The sequence below is a fragment of the Rissa tridactyla genome, chromosome 9 (assembly GCF_028500815.1).
Source record: "Rissa tridactyla isolate bRisTri1 chromosome 9, bRisTri1.patW.cur.20221130, whole genome shotgun sequence".
NCBI classification, from domain to species: domain Eukaryota; kingdom Metazoa; phylum Chordata; class Aves; order Charadriiformes; family Laridae; genus Rissa; species Rissa tridactyla.
The window spans coordinates 35,617,127-35,640,787 of NC_071474.1; the positions used below are offsets into that span (position 1 = coordinate 35,617,127).

At 37.4% G+C, this 23,661-nt stretch overlaps 1 protein-coding gene across 4 annotated transcripts in view; it reads left to right on the forward strand.

Moving 5' to 3' along the window:
• The first annotated feature begins 245 nt into the window (after window positions 1-245).
• Window positions 246-23,661, forward strand: part of AMMECR1 (AMMECR nuclear protein 1) — a 108,568-nt gene continuing 85,152 nt past the window's right edge. For all 4 annotated transcript variants that reach the window (XR_008468566.1, XR_008468567.1, XM_054215331.1 and 1 more), the window contains exon 1: window positions 246-440. Coding sequence is in view for 2 of the 4 variants with exons in the window: in XM_054215331.1 (XP_054071306.1) it covers window positions 269-440 (172 nt within the window). In the remaining 2 variants the exon portion in view is untranslated. The remainder of the gene's footprint in view (window positions 441-23,661) is intronic.

A 23,661-nucleotide genomic window follows, 5' to 3' on the forward strand; every position in this document is an offset into this window, starting at 1 on the left:
TAAGGGTTAACTGGCATTAGGTGGAGGAGGGGGAATCAGAGGTCAGCTCATGTTCTGATACCAGTGAACTCACAAGTTACTCCTTAAGCATGTGGTTTCATCCTAGGTTCTTCCTGCCAGCGATTTCTCACTTTAATCATACACCCACAGCAACCCAGATCTTTAAATTCAGCAATTCTTTCTCAGGTTTCAGCAAGTCATTGGCAGCCTGAGCTATTTTTGGGATATTTTCTCTACTGCAGATGCAGCTCAGGAAAACGCAGGGAGCATGCTAAAGACCTGCAGCTATTTGCCTTGTACAATTTGCTCATTTCTCTTTATTTCTCTGTTTTCCTGCACTGATCACTTAAAGGACAATCTCTCTTGCAAACAAAATCCCCGGAGCCTGATTAGAGGGACTGAAGGCTCCCAGACACGGATTGCCTGCCAGCCACAGCACGGTAAGGACATGGACACTTTTGGCTAGCCTTGCATTGCAGCTTTTTAGGCTTTGCTGAACGTTTATTTGTGTCCATCGCTTCCAAATCAACACTGCTGGCATGGCAGGCAGTCTCCAGCTCCTGGTCTCCATTTTCATTCCCTAAAATCCTCAGCACTTGTAAGTAACACATTTATACTCACCGTCTCTTTGTGTGTTCTAGAAATCAATGACTGACACTAATTTTGATCAGTTACAGGGGTTGGGTTTTTTTCCTTACCTTTTAGCATCTTTTGGAGATCTGTAATTTGTAATCCTGATTGAAACTGTGTATATTTCTATTGCCTGATCCCTATTTTAGGTATATTGTTAGTCTTATTATTTAGCTTAGCAAATTATTCAAACCAGGGAATGGTTTTATGTATGGTAGATGGAAACATTATAAAAAAGACCTGCTACTGCTGATTTACAGTTATTTACGTAGCTTTCTTGTCTTGTGTACCAGCTCTGCTATAATACCTTTAAGCTGCCACATAGCAGTACAGTAACACTACAAAGACATATACAGCATAAAACCAATGCAGCAGACTGAGCTGTACTAAAAAAGAATAGGTTTTATCATGCAGTTCTTTTTATATATGCTCACAGAAATGCACCAAGTAAGCTCTGCAAGAATGATGCAGATTCCAATTTTATAGGACATACTATTTTATTGAAATACTTGTAAAAATAGTTTACCATCCTCAGGGACATTTTACTTATACATACTACTGCACGAAGATGAACACAGTTCATGTCTAATGAATATACAAACCAAATTCTGGGAATCTCTGGTGGCAGAGACTGGAAAAGGGATTCTTCTTTCCTGTACTTCAGGCTTTTTAGAAAAACTGGAATTGCTTTATGCTTTATCCTTTCATGTTCAGTAATATGATGATTGCAAACAGAGAATTCCCCGGAGGACTTAATGTACATCATCCAAATATTTGACTGCAACTCAGTGTTTGTTGTCCTATTAGGAGAAGTTTTAGAAAGCCCAACCGTGCACTAGAGGTAGGGAGGCCCTCAAATAGAATAAGCAATCAAAAGCTACCTGTGTCTGCTGCTGGAACAGACAAAAGCATACTGTACAATTGTAGCCCCATAATACTTCCTATCAAAATGCTTAGATATTATACTCCATATCAGAAACAAAAGTTAGAGGAGCCTTTGAAACAATATTTTAGGAACTTATTCAAACCTCACCTTTCACCTCTTCAGTATGGGAGAATTTTTTGTTCATTTTCTAGCTTGCAAATGTTTCTTCAGTGATTTATAAAACCAATTGGAGGGATGGAGAAAATGCTGTATGTGCACGTGAGTGAACTGAAAGTCTTTAAGGCTTAATTTTCAATATGGGGAAAGTTCTGATGTTGATATGTAATGAATTTTTTTAAAAGAGCCATCCAGAATATAATGACTTACAACTCAGAACACTAGAAGCAAAAAGTGAAAACTGAAACTGGTATCAATAGATTGAGGATCAGGCTCTGAAAGAAGTATTTTTGCTTCTGAAAGCCTCTCATCAATTTTGAGGCAATTTCTATGGTACCGTCTACATCACTTCTGAACATAAGACTGATCTCTGAGCCTGGCTCTCTCCTCCCACTGGTTAATTTCTGCCTCAGTTTCACTGAAGTCACTGATACTAAATTAGCTTAATGAGAAATATGAATCAGTCCTTTAGTCCTTAGCTCTATTTTATACTCAATCCCAAATGTTAGCACTCAGCTTGCTGGAAATCTTAAGACTCGACACATTTCCCAGAGACCACGGCAAGAAAGGAATTATTAGAGCTGGATGTGTTTTGCTAAAAGTTAGAAAAGCATTAGATGATTGTTTACTGTTAACAGAGGAACTGGCACGTCATTAGACAAGTTACAAGGCATGCATATAAATCTAGATCCCATATTTCCCCCTCTCAAAAAAAAGTTACCATCAGCACAAACAGAAGTTGATTGAAGGAAGTTCTATCGACAGGACAGGTTTCTGCAGAATTCAGCGCTTTGGGGATTCAGGGAGATAAAACTCAATACAGTGATACACTTGTACAGAAAACCATTCAAGTGATGCTTGTTTGGACTCGTTTTAGAAAATGTCATACTAAATTGTGTCATTGATAAATATTATAATTTGAAAGACAATGTATATTATTTCACAATATGTGCAGAAAGGAAATAATCTGAATAACAAGAAAGCAGATGCCATCCAGGATATGTTAGTTTTTTATTTTTAAAACAAACTGTTGCATACAGGAGGTCTCTGGAAGTCGAAAACCCCATCTGCATTAGAGAAGGAATACGGTCTCATGGGGATTAGCAACTCTCCAGACCTTCTCAACTGACGATATACTCATGCTATGTTAATATACTTTTTAGTGTGTGTGTGCATATACATTAAATCAGCCCCCCCCCCGCCAATAGTAAAGATTGACTGACTCTATAAATGTACCAATTTATAATTCAGTAGCAGCTATGATGCCAGGCACTCCATAACTCATACTTGATGGTCCTTGCCTAGAGACAAGTATATACGAAGGGCTAATGGGTATCAATAAGGGCAATGGCTGAAGTGGAACCCAGGCTGACTTACAGTAGAAGTTGTTCTAGAGACAGAACATGAGTCAAAAACACAGTTATTCCTTCACTTGAACAATCACAGAAGTGGGTCCCTCCAATTTTAACGACATCCTCAGACGCACACTAAAGTTACAGTAAGTTATTGTGTGTGAGCACAGCCATGGTAATTGGCCAGTTATATTCTCTTCACTTGAGTTTTTGTTTATTTAAGTTTACTTTCTTCAATTTTAGCTTAAAATTAATTTAAAAAGAGGTTTAATTGGTCTTGCACTACTCTGTAAATAGTTAGACTAGAAGCACCTATAGTCTCAATGGCTCCATTGACATGCAGTAACTTACTACACTGCAACAACCTGATCAGATGGCTGAGCCCTTCATTAAAATTGAAGGCAGTTTTATTTTTCCTGGCTGTCACTTTGCACCAGATTAATTCTATTAAGTCCAGTTGAGGGACTGTGTTGAAAGAGGAATCGTCAACAAAAAGTGAATAGTACAAGAATTCTTCAAGGCCTGGGTCTGAATTTTAATAGTCTCATAGAGCTGGGCTCTGCAACAAAAAACTGACAAACTTTGCTGGCAACGTGTTGGGAGGTAGCATCAGTTTAGAGAAGGAACATCACAGAGTAACAGAAATGAGAGGAAATGTATACGGCTCATTGGAGGCAGAATTAAGCAAACGAGGGAGCAGCCTATAGTGGCAAGCTGCAGATGTGTGTGAGGAGGCTTGGCTAGTCCGAGTAGCTCAGCTTTGTCTTCTCTAGCTGCTGACCCCTGTTAGCACCAGAAGTCCTCAGCCTTCTCCCAGGTGGCAGCAGAAGCATGAAGATGCTCTGATCCTCCCATCTCCATTTCTTCCGACATCATTCCAGAGCAGGGTTAGGCCTCGGCCTGCTTCTGGCTCTCACCTCAACCTCTGTCTCTGATAACAGAGAAGCACAGGGAGACAGTAAGGGCTACCTGGGAAGGATGAGAGAGGGGCTACAGGGCCTGGACAGCAGGGTGGGAGTGACACAGGAATGGAGATGTAACAGGACATCCTGAGAGGAGTGTCGGAAGAGACAGGTAGACAGGTAAAGTGCAGCTCCTTCCACCCAACACTTCCCAATGTGATACAGCTGAGAAAAAGACAAATCCATTTTACAATATGCCACTAAAGATAATGACACTAGAGACAGTATAGCACTGATGGCATCCTTTAAGTATGGGTGAGTCTCCCTTTGGAATATTATATTGTTCTTGTCACTCACAATACAGAAAGATCAATATGTATCATAACAATGAGCCAGGAATGTGAGTGCTATTGGTAAAGATATCATCAGGGAAATTAATTATTTAAGATGTATTACAATGTTGGCCCAAAAACAAATAGATATAAATCAAGCATAGCAACTAGAATTAGGAGAATACACTGCAGCAGTGAGATGGGAGCAAGAATCTTTGTTTTATAATGGAGCATCATCAATTACCAGAAGCACTGTATCTTTTTGCAAGTTGCTGCAACACTATAACTGCTCCAGGACTGTTTTCTAGGTTACTGTGATACATTTTAATATAAGTGAGATAACAATCAGTTCCTGGATGTAATGCATGGATGGATAGGTGCTATAATTTACTTTAGCATATGTTGCTCCTTTTGACATCACTTGGATCTCTGCACAAAGACTAAGATAACATTGATGTGATAACATCAGCCTCTTTAAGACACACAAATGAAAATAGCACTTTGAGTTAAAAAAGAATGAATGGAGCAAACTTGGTTCTTGTTGATATTCTGAAGAATCTAGGAAATCTGTTATGAGGCTGCACAGATTAGGGTATCTTGAATGTATTTAAAGTGAAAACAAGTACCAAAAAGTTATTTTCATGTTAAGATTTTTCCTCTTTTGCTCAAACGCCAAGTTGACCTCATAGTCCAACAGGCTGCCCTCACTGTGGAGGGAGGGGAAGACAGAGAGTGTGAGACCCTTACTTCCTTTTTCCCCAAAAGAAAATTAAATTGAATGCCACATGGATGAGAGACAGGGACTATAGTATAGATCTGAACTGATTTGTCTGTTTGACACCAAAGCAACAGACCTCAAGCACCAAGGCTAAAATTTTTGTCAAAAACATGTCAGAGTATCATAACTCAGTTTCCATGTAGGTTCTACAACTGCCATATAGATTACAGTATGTTTGACTTCTATACTTTGGAGGTCTTTTCACAGGCTGTGGCATCAATAAAGAGAAGGCTCTAGGTAGCCTTCAATAGCAATCAGCATTTCTGTTGCAGTTAACCTTTAGAAATGGATGGCTGTTCTTTTCAAATTAATTTTTTGCAAAATTTATGACTGAAATTCCATCTCTAATGGCATCAGCCACTGCAAATTCCATAATATTCAAGTATTTAAATGATCTTGAGATCATAAGGCAGTGAGCGTCACATCAGCAAAAGTTGCATCGCTTAATAACTTTCCTTAAAACTACTTGGGAAAACAAACCATTGTCATTAATGTTTCATGAATTTCAGTGATAATGCACTGTAGTCTGCAAGACAAACAGAAATAATCCCTGATACGATCTTTTGGCTTTCTGAACATTGGCTCCAGTTAATCACAGCTGCAACAGACTCCTTAACCTTCCCCATCAAATCTGCCAAACTTTCTTTAGTCAGCTCTAGTGAATATTTCTCTAATCTTCCTGATTCTTGATTGACTTTGGTTTTACTACACATAATGATCAGGCCAGCAATCATAAGAAGGAGAACAATTAGCAAAGGCATCTAAAAATGGTGCTCATTCTTGAAAATCCAAGCCCAAGTCACTAAGCCAAGCCACTGACAGATACTAATGACATACAGCAGATCCTAACTCTGACTTCATTATGCAATATCATTTCCTCTGCCACCTTCTGTTAGTAACTAAAGTCACTAACTTTATCTAAGCTAGATAAAGTATACAGACTCAAAGAATATAATAGATCGACGCAGCAATAGTCTACTAAATGTAAATACTCCTTTTAACAAGGACAATGAATGCAGGCAAAATTCGGCTCTCGTTAACACTGTCTCTCATTTATGCTGTGACTATGTCTTTCTTGATGCCAGACACAGTATTCAGCTATCAGTCCTCAAAAGCTGAAGGTATAAAAGGCTTGAAATGGATCATTTTTCTGTTTGCAAAGGGAAAACAAAAGGCCTCAGCTGGGAAAGAGGAAAGAGATTATTACCACTAAGTATGAGAAGGCCTTCAGATAAGATATTGATCTAGTCGTGTTTATGTCTAATAATTAGTTAGACGGAAACAAATGATATTTCAGCCTTGCAGACCATGCTGACACCACACAGCCCCCAAATTTAGTTCTTTCATGTAGTTTGTCTGTGCTGGTGTTATTAATAGACACACTAAAATGGGAACTTCACCCTGGCTCAGCTTTGACTCACTGAATGGCCTTGGGCATCACATAACCTCTGTCTCCAGTTCTCTATCTGCATAATGCATTTGTCTATCTAGTGACTTTACAGAGTCATGAGGCAAATAAATGAGCCACTTCACAGAATTTTTAGATTGCAATACACTGGCTTCCCTTATAATCCCTGTGCACTTTTACAATGTATTTCCTGAATTTTAACATAAACTTGCTTTTTTCATTAAGGCAACCAAACTGTTTAAACAGACAGAAAAACTATTTAAAACTTCCAAATTAAGCCTCCTAGGAGTAAAAGAATGGAACCGTAGCCACATAACAAAGGTTGTAGTTTCACAGACCAAAATACCTTTATTTGGTGAAGTTTTTAAGAAAGCTCTTCACTGTTAATTTCTCACCTTGCAAAGAAATAACAGATAATGGGGTTAGTAAAATCTGCACTGCAAAGTATGGTGTGGGCACACCAGGTGGAAGAATCTGTCAATAAATCTCCATTATTAAACTGGCAGGGAAAAGAGCGATATTATTTTGGAATCCTGTCTCTGAGTACAGGACAGTCATATTCAATTGACTGCCCCAGAGGACATAAATCCTCAGTGTAGCTGAGATGACATTCCCAAACGTAATTGGGTTAGTTACATTCTTAGTTAATTTTTTTCCCGTTGTCCATTGAAACTATTCAAATTTTCTAGCCTTCTCTAGATTATAGCTTCTCTGCTCCAAGTCTGGCCCTTTCTATTTTAAAGACAGAAAGACCCCCCTCCCATCAAGGAAGCCCCTGAGGGGACTTTTAAGACATTGACATGCAATACTCAAATTTTCATTTATTTATAATGGCAGCCTAAAGAAGATGCAAAAATAAATTATAGAGTCATCTGACATTAGTTTAAAATGCAAAGACGGACAAAGCAAGCACATTAATTATCAAAAGCTGAATAGTTCAACACTGATAATTGCATCAGTGAATGCCAGGAGATAATCTCCATGCTGCGGCTTTACAAAGTCCAGACACTAGGCTAACTACTGATGCCTCATTTGACACAAGCGATTGAATCTTTCAAGGTGGTATTCTTTGGATGCTCACCCATCCATCCTTTTCTAATTTTTTCTTATGATTCGATTTACTCTTTGCTTGGATTAGGGTCTAGATCAAAAATGAACAGACAGTAATGTAAAAGAACATTTATAATCCTGGGATACATGAGACATATGTTGAACAATGTTGCCTTAACTAACTGAGCAGTGAGTTGTACCCTGAAGTTAGGCCTTCTCAGCTATGCTAAGCAGGAGCACAGATCTCCAGATAGAACCACTCCCAGAGAATGGTAAATGTGGTTGCATTTCTAATTATATCACTCCAGAACAGGGAGAAAAAAGAATGTACTACCCAAATATGGCTGCATGTAGATATGTATGAATGCATAACAGATGTGTGGTGTTGGAATTGCCTTGTCCAGTCCACAAGAAAAAAGAATTCAGAGCTCCAATCTAAATCACAGCTTGTGTCCTCATGGAACTTGGCAACAGGACAGGGAATAAAAACTCTAAAGCTGATATAATCACTAATAGTGACATAATTATTATGACATAACTGCAAATTTATGATATATCTAGTCTGACAATGCTATTTTAGGATGATAGTTCAAACGAGGATGCAAAAAACCCAAGGTCTAATTCATTCCCTGTGTAAACTGGCACTATTCCCATTGACTTCAATGGGAGATTTACTTGCTCACCCCGGTTCTAATTTTGGGTCAGCATCTTTCCAATATTTAGGATTGAGTTCCACCAGCCTAAAAACTACTGGTTCTTAAAGCCAAAGCAAGCACCTCCAGGGAGTTGGGGGAAAGGCATATTTTCATGTAAGTATCTGCATTTAGACAGAACATTTAGATTTACTGTTATTGGAGTAACTTACCCATATAAAGATAAAAGTTCTTAAAAAATAAAATTAAAAAGCCTCAGAGGCAGGGCAGCAAGAACCAGTCTAAAATATCTATGTGGCTCTCTTATATCCAGATAACCAGAAAGCAAGACTCGAAAGTTGCTTAATGGCTGAGCAAAATAAAGTCTAATGTACAATTAGATAGCAATAGCTCTGAAAGTCAGATGGAAAAAGGTACAAATCCTCAGCAAAAAGTCAATGAAAGATAATGGTAATTTCCCATTTACTACTGGGTACATAGAGCCCCCCACCATCATCCTGACTAGACAACAGGTTTACTGCAGAGGAAACCTGCGCTCATGTTAAGCTGAGGAAAGAATAGGAGGCATCCCTGAAATCAAGAATAACGAGGAAGAAAGAACAAGCAGAGCCTTAGATACATGTAATCTGTTTGGGTTGTGTAAGCAACAATAACAAATTCAAACGTTAAATCAGAGTGAAATGTTTCTACTTTTTTGTTTTGCAGGAAACAGGATTTTGTTTTCATTGTGATGCAACCAAATGAGTTTCAAAAGAGCAAAATTTCCTGAGGAAGGGAAATTTTGAGTTATGCTGTGCAAAATACTTTAGTCATGTTAGTGTGTGAATTGCAGTAAAACACAAAAGATACTCCACCCTACTGCAACCCAAACTGTAACAGCAATGGGGCCAGAGGATCAGTAGTAGCTCACAGCCAAACCAAAAGTATTGTAACAGAAAGTTCTTGATCCTGGAGAAAACATGTCACCATAGGTTGGGCTATCTTTATAATTGCTGTGATTATAAAGTATATATTTAGATACTTTACTGTATTATCTGAGGGATTTTGCTACAGCGTAAGTCTATGAAGGGAAAAATGAAGAGAGACTGAAGCAGCCAAGTGGTCCACTATGTCTTCTCAGAAAAAAAAACTGTGAATCATTTATGATTAGTTCAATAAGCAAAATCACTGGTTTTAGAGCTTGGCTATAAATAATTTTTTTTATGTGGTTATTGATTTACTATTTAATGATGTTGGTTAAAAGATGAGGTTGCCTGAGATCTGTATCCATTACCATTAAAGGATAAGTGCCTAGAACTTGTGGATAGGCGCTGTTTATTGACTTTGATATATTGCATAAATATTGTGGCCATACGTCAATGACTCAGTCAGGTCAGGGTATGCTGCTCAAAACTCTCTACAAATGTTGAACAAGTGAGATACCTGAATCAGTATTTTATATATTAAAAGATAAAAAGCAATACAACTTTTATAAAAGCACAGGACCTGAACAGTATTTTCTGAACTGCCAGGTTACTTTCAATAACAATCTCCTACATTTTCATCCACTGTAAAAATTGCTTTGCATCAAAGAGAAAAGAAATCAACTGGGCTCCATCGCCTAAATGGCACTGCAAGTTTCTGCCACTAGAGTGTGTCAAGGCATATGTGAGGACTAAACCTCTCCATACTCGATGTCATTGAATTCAAACTGCTACCATAGCATTGGACAAACAGCTTCAATGTACCATTTTTCTGATTTCCTGCCTGACTGCTAGAACGTGTCTTAAAGGTTATAGTAGCAAGAAAAGGTCTCACCCCATTACTCTGCTTATGATGGACATAGGGATTTTCATACGAATACTGAACAACACAGGCATGCAGAAACAGTCCAGTCCATTTTAAGATCCATTACACTGTGCCTATGTTTTCAGCTTAATGTCAATGAAATATCCCTTCCAGGCTAAGACTCTTACTTTGATGCAATACAACAACCCTGTTATTTTGTATTGAAAAGTCAGCACATCCAGTCAATGTATGTATATCTGTCCCTCCCTGCTTCTCTCTCTGCTGGATGTGTGCAGTTGAACAATTATGGTAACATTTGGGGGCAAAAAAACCCACATACCTATGCAAAAAATGAAAATCTTTGTGTTCAGAATGGAGATGCTCTGCTGTATTTAAGAAATCATTTTGAAGAGAAACTATAAAAGCCCCTCTCTCTTTGATAGTAAAAAAAAAAATCAGAACAGTTAAAATTAGAAATGCGTAGGCATAAAGCATTGCCAGCATCAAACAGAATATGTTGAAATGTACACATTTGGAAATGCTAAAAATCAGGTTCTGCCTCCATACTTTACTGAATCAAGCCTTGGCCCCTTCTCCATCTGTAAAACTGCACTGACAGCACTACCTTCCTCTCTCTTTTTGCTCATTTTTGTCTCTTCAGATTGCAAACTCTTATTAGCTGTTTTGATTACAGAGGCTAGCTCTTAGTAATAGTTTTTCACTGTGTCACCCTCTTGATGAAAATTTTAGCTACTAGACCAACCCTATTAACTTTGCTTTAAAATACGTTTAAAAAAAAACAAAACCAAAACCAAAAAAAAACCCCACAACCAAATAATTAAAAAACCCCAACACCCAAACAACAACCATATGAAAGATGGGAATCCTATAAACAAATTTGTAGTCACATACTGCTCAAGTGGCATTCTGAATATAGACATGTAGCACTTGATTTCATTATCTACTTTATTTCCCTTAGGAAAGGTCTGCTAAGCCTTTCTTGGAAACTCTATCAGCTTTCTGAGCTTCCAAAGGTCCACAGTGCTGTAGTGACAACAATAACACCTTCTGAAATCCTTAAGGATCCTTCCAAGTCAGCCACAAAGCGTCATACAAATAATGAGAGAAGAACCACAGATAGGAAGATTTAGCCTTTGAATTGCCCAGATCAGCCTGAGAAAAAGAGGGAGTCTGACTGGGCACCTGGAGTTCTCATCTCCTGCTCTGTAACTTTACATAAAAATTTTAAATGTCATATTTATTTGAAATGAACTAGTGGCTGACAAGAGAACAAGGAACAAGGTCTGTTTTACTCAGCGTGTATTAAGCAAATGATATGTTAGGTAGGTATCCCACAATCACATCAGAACTAAGAGATCCTTCTTTTCATTTGTAGCCTGCTGAAATCACAAATCCTTGCATGCTGCATTTTAGTCCCAAAGAACAGGAGCACAGCACAGGCAAAGTATGCAGCAAGGCCCGAGGTCCAACACTCGTATAGCACAAGGGAGGAAATATTATCCTTACACACTAACGGAGGTGTGAGCAAATGTCTTTTCACAAGTCACCTGAGAATTACCAGGACAGTGTCTCATGAAGATTTCATAAATAGAGCTGAGCAAGTGAAGCCTTCTCCAGTTCAAAAACCAAACCCAGAAGTCAGAAAGAAGCAAGCAGAAACCTCAGCTCACAAAGAGCTCACAGAGAGTATTTTTTCTTTTACAAAATAAAAACCCTAATAATTTTAATTTGGGGTATATCTAAAATAGTACATTTAATTAAAAATAAAATGTTTCATGCCATTTAAAAAAAAACATATTTTACTTTTTTTTTATTTAGACTAATTTTGAAGTTAAAAATGTTATTTCATTTTCAAAAGATGAAGGAGTTCATCTTAAGCATATTAAAATATTTCCTTTGAAAACTGAGAACGTGTTTTCATGTTTTTCCTATTATTTCAATTGAAACTATTCGTCTGGTTCAACCTACTCTCAAAAATGGTCCCCGTCCTTTCCAGCCTCTATTATTCTAGGAATTTAAAAATCATACGAAATTTTTTGTCCAGCTCTATTCAAAAATTCAAGCAATATTTTGGCACTACAATCTTGGGAAAGGAAATATTCAACTGCCATTCTAAAATACCTTTCTGTTTCCTGCCACTGTGTCCCTAGTTGATACTGCTTGTATCCCTGTGCAGCAGTAGCTCTACCCTCACCGTGGCAGACTCTCTCATTAAACATTTTCTACAATTAGTGTGTGAAGGCTAGAAAGTGAACTTGCTGCTTTTATAGAGAGGGAAGGACACCCAGGAGAAGGTATTTAAATTATGTCCTGAGGCAGAATGAAGTTGATTTATGTCAGGGATTATTTTTATCTCTCCAGTCAACTAGAAGCTATGCAGCAAAGTCTGCATAGGCACAGGCATGCAGCACTGTTTTGTACCAGGCTCTGACAGTGTTTGAAAATAAAGAAAACTTAACAGCAGGCGGAGCTGGTGCCCTTCTGCAGCCCTTCAGGCAGGGAAGGGTTTCCCAGGCCAACCACCCAGGAGCTGGCTCCCTGCTCAGGTAGGCACCAGACCTATCCAGCTTGCACGGCTCCGGCAGGACAAGCCAGATTTCACTTGCGGATTGCCAGCGGAGAATTTCTGTAGAGGAAGGAGACTGTTGCGTTTGGCTTCTGCCTCTACCACGTCACACTTGTCCCGGCATAATGATGATGGAAAAATGGGATGGTTATGGCAGAATCCCATGCCCTGTTGTTCACTCGCATACTGCCACTGAACACCTCTAATCCGTGCTGAGATCAGGGTAGTTCAACCATGGGCACCTGGGATCTTTCTCCCTCCTTTTTGGGCTGGCTCTGACACAGGGAAGAATATATTCTTCCACCCCTGACACCTTAATCCAAAGCCCACGATTTTTCCATTTATTTAAAAAATCTTGGATAAAACCCTAACCAATTATCTCTGCAGAATAACGACACGAAAATAAAACCAAAACCCCACAACTGTGAAATTACCTCTAGAAGAGGAATGGCTATTTCCTCAAGATTTTTGTTCTTTTAAAAAAGGCAGTGTATTTACTGAGTTTTTAACATGTAGAGGCATGTATTCAGCTGCCTGAAAGAGCATGATTTAAAACATTAAACCCCTGCATTTAATTTTCATGAGTAGAGAAGGAAAATCAGTAAAAAGCTGCTACAATAAAAAAAATAGAGCAAATGTTTCCAAGCAATCTACTAAAATAAATAAATTACTTGGATTTTTAAATTCTCTTTCAGTGTTCAAAATACAAACATTGCACCACATTTCCAGTGTTTGCAAGTAAGAACAAATTCATTACAAACTAACATAAAACTACATTTTCCTGTACCACTGGTGAACCAGCAGTGATGTGCAAGCTCATAAATAAGACATTTAAATGCATTTGTATGTTAATAAATGTAATGATGTATATAGCTGAATTTTAATCATCTAGTGAATATAGTTCCTAAATTACAGAGGGTAAGGAACTAATTGGATTTTCCTCATCTTGTCTGTTGGCTATGAGAAGGGACAACACTCTGGAAGAGCAATGAGTTTCATCCAGAGGCCATCAAGTAGCTTTAATTTTTATGAAGAGCTTTTTATCTTTTTTCTTCTAAATATTCTAAGTAAAAATACCACTTATTTTAAGAGACCTCCCCATCCTTTGAAACAAATATAATTAAGAATCTGTGAGATATGTTATAAAGAAAAAGATAATTATCACAATGGTAGCTAAAAGGAATCATTCTTAGAGCAATTCACATACTTTAATCTCTTTGAAATTTCAGACAGCACATCTTCACAAGAGCTAAGCTGTGATTTTACATTATTTAATACAAATGGAGGGATGCAGTGGATATATATGTTTTCCTAATGAACCTATCTCTGAGTTCTTGGCATTTTGAATCAGAGCAGCAAAAAGCACTGGGACATAAGATGGGGTAATGCAAAAATACAAAATTTTTAAAAAGAAAAAAATCTTCTGTACATGGCTTTCTGCTAAATACGTGGTATACACATATTACGGTCATAAGCTTTATTCCTTTCTTGGCATGAATTTTTATGGTAACATGACTTGGAAGTAGAACAGAAAGATTATAACACATCGTACAGATTTAACACATACGAATAGTGTTCTGACAACTAAAATCCAAAAATTTTTTGAACCCTCTGTTATTTGGTTATCTTTTTCCCTGTTATGAGAGGAATCTCATATCGTTCCTATGAGATAATGACATCTAATAAGAGCAGATGAAATTTCCATAGCAGTTTGCAAGAAAGAACTATTTTTTAATCTCCTTTTTACATAAATAAAGCTGATAATAGCAAACCTTCTGGTGAATAAATTATTAGCAATTAGTCTTAATTTGGGTAGTGTATACTATTGGAGCATTTCAGTGGTAGACAAACACAATTTGAGAGAGGTTTGTTCTCTAGCAGTAAAATAACAGGCTAAGGTCACTTTAAACAAATGTTTGAAATGCAGTGTATTATTAGTATATCAATCACTGCCAATTGCCTTTACTTACTGTAATTATTGTTTCATAAGATTTAGAACAAACATGTTTTGCTATCTGCTGCAAGGCAACGTATCACAAATTGAGGTGATTCAGATTGAGACTTGTTTTATTGTAAGCACATTCTGAAGCCAAGACTTTAATCCTAATAGAAATTATTCAAATCTTCTCACAAATGTATCTGTTTCCTTTAAAAAATAAAGTAAATCTTATATGAATTTTGCCCTTCCTCCTCAGAGATGGCTGCTCCTCTGATTCTTAGTCAGGACTCACCCATTCCAAGTATTAATTCCTTTTTACCACTTTTCCCTTCCTAATTTACCAAAAGAAATCCTACTGACCACAGTTGCCTGATTTTATCAAAAGTAACTAGTTTACAGATTTCTACAAGCTTCATGGAGTGGATTCCCTTTTTCCACAGAGAGGTGATGCCAACAGGCCACCCTGGTTTACTAGCAAATTAAAAGCAAACATTGGAATAACTTACTTGCAATGTAACGTGTTGATAATGAACAGAAAACTACCTGCTAATGTTTCTCATGGTAATTTTTTGCACACTGATGTTGGACGATGACCAGCAGTGGCCTTGCTGAGGGAGCATATGGTTGGGACACTGATGACGAGAGATGACGTGACATTGACTTCAGTGACATACCCAACATTTTTAAAGCAGACTGCCTTTTGATGTCCTAAGTTTTTATACTAAGATAATTCCACCAGATTTTCATAAGTAAAAAGTACATACATTTTCCATTATCATCAGCTGGAGAGTTATCACAGCATTTTTCTTCCTGTGCCCTTGTTAATAATAACAATGACCTCAAATACTGACAATCCTAAACACACTGTAATATTAAATGCTGTATAAACAAGTAACTCTCTTTCCATCAGATGTTAAATGTTTTAACATAGATACTGTAAAATTTTCATATGAAATGCATTCATAATGTATCAGCTTTGCAAAAAAACCCAAACCCAAACAAATCTCCAAACTTTCAATTTATCTTTCGGGGGGAAAAAGGAGTGTCTAGGATACTTAGTACGAATGGCTATTATTACCTCCTTGGTCTTGGAATCTGTGAATGTATGAATACATGGTTCATATCACTCACTTTGTACATTGCAGATAGAACAGGTTTCCTGCATTGTCCTCATGGGGCCCATAAGAACTGAAACTCTGCTTTAAGGCAATAATTGTAATCAAACCACATACTTCAGCCAGCCATCCACAGGACTCAGGAAGGAGTTAGTTTCCCTGATGCACAATTAGTTTCCCTGATACACAATTAGTTTTTATCTATTGGATTTAGGTTTAGGCATTTTTCACCTCACTCTGAAGAACCAGCCTAGCCCTAGCTCCAAATTATACCCACCCAGATCAAATCAGAAGTTAAACAAGATAGTGCCAACAGACTTTTAAAATTAAAAGCAATGTAATTCAGCAGTGTATAAATCATATTCTTCCACTAGCAGCTATGCAGCTTCTAAAGCTCATCCAGTGATTCTTGTTCCAAAGCAGAAAGAAATAATTTTAGCTTCATTTAACAGTTTCTCAAATAATTCAACAAACTTTGAATAGCACAAATGGCTTTTCTGATATTTTGATTTATTTTTCTTTAGTAGTGGCAACTGCAATAAGTAGGACTAGAAAAGAGTACTATTATGTTACAGAATTCTGTTTTGGTTAATGTATTTCTAGTCTTCATGACCCTTTTCATGACTGTACAGCATGGCCCTCACCCCCCACAATCCTGAGACCCTTCCCTCTCTACTTTCTGCCTATTCTGCATTTTTTGCTTTTTATAGCCCTTTTTCTCAAGCACATAGCCTAGGTCAGTCATGGAGTCCACCTCATGATGGGCTGCAGCTTCAAACCTCTGAGTGAAATACAAGTATGACCACACATGGCTGCTTCTCCTCCTGATATCAGCATGACAACACAGTTGATGGCAACGCAGCTGTGTTACAGCCTGGGTTGCTGCTAAGGAAAAGGGAATTTGGGAAAACATGGTAGCAATGTGACTTTAAAATCTATATGCACACAAGGTCTTTCACACATCTCCTTACTTCTGTACTGCGAAGAGGAATACAGAAGTCACATATACCATTATTTCTCTATTCCTTGGATAACCAAGGAGGGCGATGCACGGGGTTGGAATTCATACAGAAAATCCCAATCTTCTTCACTCCACCTCCATAAAGGCTATCAAGATCAAATGTAGGATTTGGGGAGATAAGAATTCTGCATCTTTTTAGGTGCTCACAGCACTTAGAACAACATTAATTTGATCTACTTCTGATCCCTTTTCTGTTTATGGTATTGGTGCAGGTATTTTAAAGAACAGAACTTTCCTTATCCCCATTCTCCTCCTCTGCACGTCCTCTGTGTTGTTCTCTGAACTTTGTTCTTGGCATCTCTTACTTCCCTCTCTGCCTGGCAGACACAACAACCTTTGGGACCCTTGTGCTCTTAGTGTCACCACAGGGCAGAGGTTACGATTTATAGAAGAGCTGTCTCCTGCCAGGGTCTCCTGCCAGGCTGTGCGCAGTATGCTAATGTGACAGCTTGGCAAGTATTTGAGAATGTCACCTCTAGCAAAACAACAGTCCTGAATGGTATTTGTCATATATACAACCACATATCCATCAACAAAAAAGCCCTACAAAATTCAACTCTAATATATATTTCAAATGAGATGCCCACAGGCACTTATAACATGAGTACATGTCAGTAGCCATATGTGCTGTAATCCTCCTCTTTATACATATACCCAGCATAATCCTTTCATGTACCATATATCTAATGTGTATTCTCTGCTTTGGAAGCAAGATTAATCTAAAAATTTCAGAATGAATCCAAACGCATTACATAGAGTATGAATAATCTTCATCACTTTGGCTACCCAGCAGTTAAAGAATGTGGCAAATGACCAAATCATCAGTCTGCCATTCAGTTTCGGCTATACGCTGTGCTACCATTTCATTTCACGTTCTTTAAAGCCCTGCAGCTGAACTACAGCCGAGTATTTAATGCAAAATTGTATCTTTTGGGGGAATGTGTTATTTTTAAATGCTTAATAATTATGAATTCATTTGCCATTCTTTTTATAAGCAGGGGATCATAATGAACTCATCTGTTATTCATGTGAATGTCAAATGTGTTCCCACAGGAGTTTTATTCTAATTCCCTATTAGTTAGTGGACTCATAAAATAAAATGCTATCCATTTTTTACTCTGAATATGTAACGCTTGGTAATTGTTCATCAGAGGGCAAATGTAATATTTTTATTTGATAACTTTGGTTCTGATTTAACCAGGTAAAGAACTAGATTTTAAGTGAGGGTACCTTTAGAAACAGTTAAAAGTATATTTGATAAGCTGTGAGTCTTCCATTTAAAATGCAATGAATGAGATTATCATGAGCTAGTATCCAAAAATGTAGATGTGTTATACTATAAGCATACAGGCTTGAACCACATATATTTAATATAACCAGACAAACTGTACCCCACTGTACAATGCCTAATGACAGTTCGAGGAAAGACACATTTTCAGTATTCATGAGGTGATGACAACAGTTTTTATGCATCTGTTCTACTGCAATAGAAAATTTAGAGGTGAGATACTTACAGGTCACTGCAGGATTTGAATGTGATGACACTGGACAGTGGGACTTTGATCTGTGAAAACAAACACAAACTAAGCAAGAGAAAAACAGAGAATTCAGACTTTGATTTGGTGGGGGTTTTTTCAGAGTTAAATACATGGGAGTTTTTATGAAATTATTTTCAAATTTCTTCTAAATCCCTAATCTAAAACGAATGTTAGCTGTAAGGACTTGCCCCATGAAATATTTCAGCAACAGTTCTTAGATCTGACGTGCCGTACTAGGCTTGTCCTCAAGTATGTCACAGTGACTCTTCCAATCTTGGAATGCCCTTTAGAAATGCTAACCAAAATGAATGAATTATTATAAAGATGCATTTTCAAGGGAGATGGTAACAAATCCATAATCCCATTTGTAATTGGAATCACTAGATTAATATATTCATGGTTTTACTCTGAAATACGCAAGCAATGGAGTTCTTTTTTTCAGTTGAAGTAACAGAAGGATATGGTTTTAGTGTTAAGGGTTATCTCAGGTTTTTTCTGCATGGAAATGGTCAGTTCCTCAAATAAAATTTACAGTGTTTAAATCAAAATACATTACCCTGTGCAATCTCTGGCAGTCAACAAGTTATTACAATATTAACCATGAAGAAACTATTGAGAAAAACAAGCATGCAAACCAAAGCTCACATGCGAGTCTTGATGATCACAGGTATTTCTACACGTTAAAGATTGTAACTTCATGTTTGATAACAGTTATCAGAAAAACATAATAAGCAACAGTGCTTTCTGAATGCTATGACTTCTTTTGTAGTTGAAGAAATACTATTTACTCTTTTAAAATACTTTTGACTTTGTTTAAGTAATGACCATGTTAAAAACAAAAGGTCTGTCTTTAATTACCGTAAAGTCAGATAGGAGGGACTGAGTTACATACAGAATGTGAAAATAGGAATATCATAAATAGTGAACGAAAGGAAGAGTGCACAGAAGGGCTAACACTACTGTGCCAAGAATTGGGTGAAACTTTGTTGAAGCTTGCATGTTTATCAGCTGCTTTTTACTCAAAATGAAACATTTATTTTATACATTAAATAACTGGGACAAAAATTATCACCACCAGCAGGCAGCCTGAAGGCCCTTCCCTAGAGTGAGAATACAAATGTGGGAGATAAGAAGAAGACGTACATTTTTGTTTAATGGAATTTGTGTGTGCATGGACATGTATCTTTACAAATACCACTTTCCTTGAAAGCAGAGCATAGCTCAGGAGACCTAGGGACAGACAAATCATTCCATTTACAAGGGAACCTCCAGGTCTAAAAGGCCTGATTTTGAACTCATCATTCTGTAATGGTGATATTCTATTGACTTAATTGGGGTAATTTGATTTATACATGTCTGAAAGGAGAATTGACTTTTGCAATAGAAAGTACATTAGAAAATATTATGCTGGAGAACATGAATTCTGCACAAAGGAAGCAATAAAACTATGAATGGGTAACTATGAATAAGTGAGGTACCGAATGCTACCAATTCCCCAAGATTCAATTTTATACAGAAGCTTGCAGGACTTGGGATTTGGGGTTTGCTAGTCTCCTCTAAAGCCTTAAGGATACAAGAAAGGGTTATGGATGCAGTCCTCATAAGCTGTTTGTTTTTTCCTGCCACATTCAAAAGAAGAAAAAAAAAAAGATGAATCTGCAGGACTGAATATGTGAAAGCAAATAGGGGTGAGGATGAGACGTGACTCCAAAGTGCCATGAGGATCAGCCTTATTAGGGCTGCACTCACAGTTGCCAATGATGATAGTAACAACTGGAATGAGAAAGGTTTTGCTGGAGCCCTGCTGGCATTTTGCCACAAAGGGTAACATCTGCTATTAATTAACATTCTATTTATATCTCTAGGCTCTTTTAAGACAATGTATTTAGTGCTTTTAGCAGTTATAGGTTGGTAGCACTGGAGCACAAGCACCTTTATGGCAAAACACTGGCATTTGTCAGTTTTTTCTTTGTGCAGAAAAAGAGAAGGATAAGTGCACCAAAGTGACGTAAATGGGGATTTTACAAAACGAGTCACAGGAAGGAGGATCGACCTGACATTTGGGGTGACATGTACAGATCAGAAGCACTGGAAGATTTAAGGTTAAGTAATTTAGGCATTGAGTATAAAGAATGCTAATACTTCTGGGGAAAAAATAAAAAAATATATTCAATAAATAATAATATGCTACAATACTGAAGAAGGAGAAATACTTATGACTGACATGCATATTTTTATAAGCTGCAATAGTCTACTGCAGCTAATGAACACTCTTCTAAAACAATAGCCAAATTATTTCATAAGGCATGACTAAAAACATCCAATATAAAGTGATTAGATGTTCCCACCTGGAACTGTGGAAGCAATTCTTGGCCATTTTAAGATTAACAGGTTCTTTTACAGAAGTGAGAATGGTAAAGGGCAAGCAGAAGGATTCACTGATTTTTTGCTGCTCACAAAGATTAAAGAAAAAAGTTCTTCAGTCTTTGGAGAAAAGAACGGTATATCCCGTTTCTCAAAAAGGAATAGAGAGATGACAGCTTCAGTGCTATCTGAGCAGAGTAAAATACCAGAGCAAGGGAGCATGAACCTAAGCTAAGAACTGGCCATTAGGGGAATGAAGGTGGAATTCCTTCACACCAAAAGCTAGATAACATGTGCAAAAAGATAGCAAAAGCAGCAGCCAGAAGAAATTAAATAATGTCACAAGAAAATTAAGTAACATCTGAAAAAGGAAGCTCAACACAGTCTTGCATCAAAAGGAAGATCAAAATTTATGCACGTTAGCTTCCTTACATAGGAGCATTTCTGTCATCCTAATCAATTAACATTGTTAATAATCAATTAGCATTGCTAACTTTCCCTTCTTTTCTGAAATTTATGCTCCTTGCATTAACTAAATTTACATGAAAGTTTCATTCTGGTGTTTTCAGCTGAGATATAAAATGAAGTGCTGACCACTTGGGACGGTTAAAGATCTAGTGCAATTCTTAGAAACAAACAGGCATGTAATCACGGTGTCCTAATCAGATTTTAATTCTCAGCAATTGCATTCTATCCTCCTAATTTACTCATTCATTTGAAAATTAATGATTACATTTTTTCCTAATATACCTCAATTGTTGTGTCCTATTAGATTGTTGCTGGGTTTCATTAGGGCTGGCTGTATGACTGCACTGGATAAAGAGACACCTATATATTGTTCTAAATTTATTAACTTAAAACTCTTAAAGCTAGCACTTTAGACTCTTCAGAAATGAGAAACACAATTAATACATATGGTTGCTCTACACTACTGGAAAACATTTTGTGAAGGAGACCAACTACAAACAGCCATGTCAAAAAAATATGTCCTAAGGCTTATTATTAATGTATCAGCTAGCATAAATCACTGTAGCTCCACTGACCTCAATGAAACCATGGTGAATTTATACTGAGAATATAGCTATGTAAGCTACATCTTCTTTTATCACTGTACAATGGAAAAATACATTCAAAAAGGATAGGATATTGCATTAGCATAATATTTGAGGAACATTCCAGCTCACAGAATTAAGTGAAAAGAATTCCATTACAAAGCTACTACTAGTCTCACCTTTCATTTACTGCAAGTGCTTTGATCCTTAGGTTTTTAATTAAATAACTTTTCTGACTCCATTGACACATTTAATGTTTTTATCTCTAGTTAGAAAACTGTCCAATCCTAGATATTTAGTTTGACAACTAGCATTTCAGAATAACTGGTGGTTTTGTTGGGGGTTTTTTGTTTGTTTGTTTTGAGGGGTTCATTTGGTGGGGGCTTTTTTCTTTGTTTTGGGTATTTTGTTGTTTTTTTTAACAAACCGATGCCCAGTTTTGCAGTGCAAGGTCCATGCACAAATGGTTTAACAGGACCAAACCCTAAATTTGCATGAGTGAAAAATGTCTGTAAAACAATGTTAATTTTAAAATAACACAGACTGGATTCACAGTATGGTGAAATTATAACATAGCTCAAAATACGAAACAGGGCCAGGATTCCAGTAACACAACATGTGAGGACCTTTTGTCTGCTGGCTGGTATGACATCCTGAGATGACTTTTTGTACAAGATTTTTTAGAAGAGACTTCAATAGGGGTTTGATATATGGAACAATAGCAGGATATGGCCTCTAACTGGTAGGAACAATTACTGTTCTCAGACATGTGCAAGTTAACTTTCATTAACTTTATTGGATTTTGTGCACATTTTCTGGCCTAGATTCAGAGCTGCATCTAATTTCTCCTGGGGACAGCTGAAACAGGGAGTGTACTGAAGAACAGTAACTATTCTGTCTGAGCATAATATACTGAGGAAAACTCACATGAGCCTCAAGAGCGTGATAGACCAGTTTGGGAATAATGTGAGAAAGTAACACAGGCAAACCCACTTTCTTCCCAGCTACACCCATAATGCCTTGTAGGCTGCAGGGCAAGGGGAGGGTTGTCTAGCCTGTCTCCACAACGGGTGGAAACTCCTCAGACCAAAGGAATTCTCAGGAAGTAAATCTTTCAGCTTTATGGCAGGCCCATCCAAAAAAGATCATCATGATGGGAAGATACAAAGATAGAATTTCACCTTTGAATTTTGGGAGATGTAAGTACAGGCTCTTCTCTAGAATAATAACTAACTAGAATAGTAACTAACAACTTCTTAGAGATGCTAGCTGTTTACATGGCTCAATTTTTGGAGTTTGTTTTTTACAGAATTAACTGTGGTATAATGTTTCCTTTAGTTCTGAGAAATTGGAAAATTACATATTTTGAAAAGAGGGCTTTCTATTTCCCTTTCTTTCATTCCCTAGCTCTGACTTTTCTACAGTCTCAAGCATAAACTATTTCCCTTCACTTCCAAGGCCCATTATCCGCCCATTATCTTTCATATCTTTCCTCAACTGGCTTTCTTCACCTATTACTTAAAATTCAAACGCTTCTGTGATTTCTGACAGTTTCCCCGTAAATACGTGCAATGTCACTTTAGGCTGCATCTTCTCATTTTTCACCAGTATTGTTTAAGCTGCCCAAGGCTATTAATTCTCAATTTTGTATAGCCAGTCCGATAGGCCAACACAGGTTTTTGTGCAGCCCTCTGATAAACCAGACTGGAGAACTGATTTAGCTGAAAAATAATCGAGGGAAAAGAATAATTGTTTTTCAGCTTGATCTTCTGCCTCACATCTGCACAAACAGCTGCATGAACACAACAGAATGGGTGGGACAGGAAAGAGAACAATTAGCTGAGGTAGCTGAGGCTTAAACCAACATTACTACTACTGCAGAAATGCACATGGAACCACAGCCTAAACGTGCTATTTTAAGGACCCTTCTAAATCCCTCACCTGTCACAGTGCCTATTAAAAGAATTGATACTAATAAGGCAAGGATTATATCACTCCAGCTTACCAATGCAGCTCAGTTTTGTCTCATTGTTTCTTTGTTCTGGTTGTTCTTCTCTTGTAATTAGATTGTAAGATACCGAGAACACAGATCATCTTTTGGCCTACTTGAAAACAACCTGCCTTCTGCTAT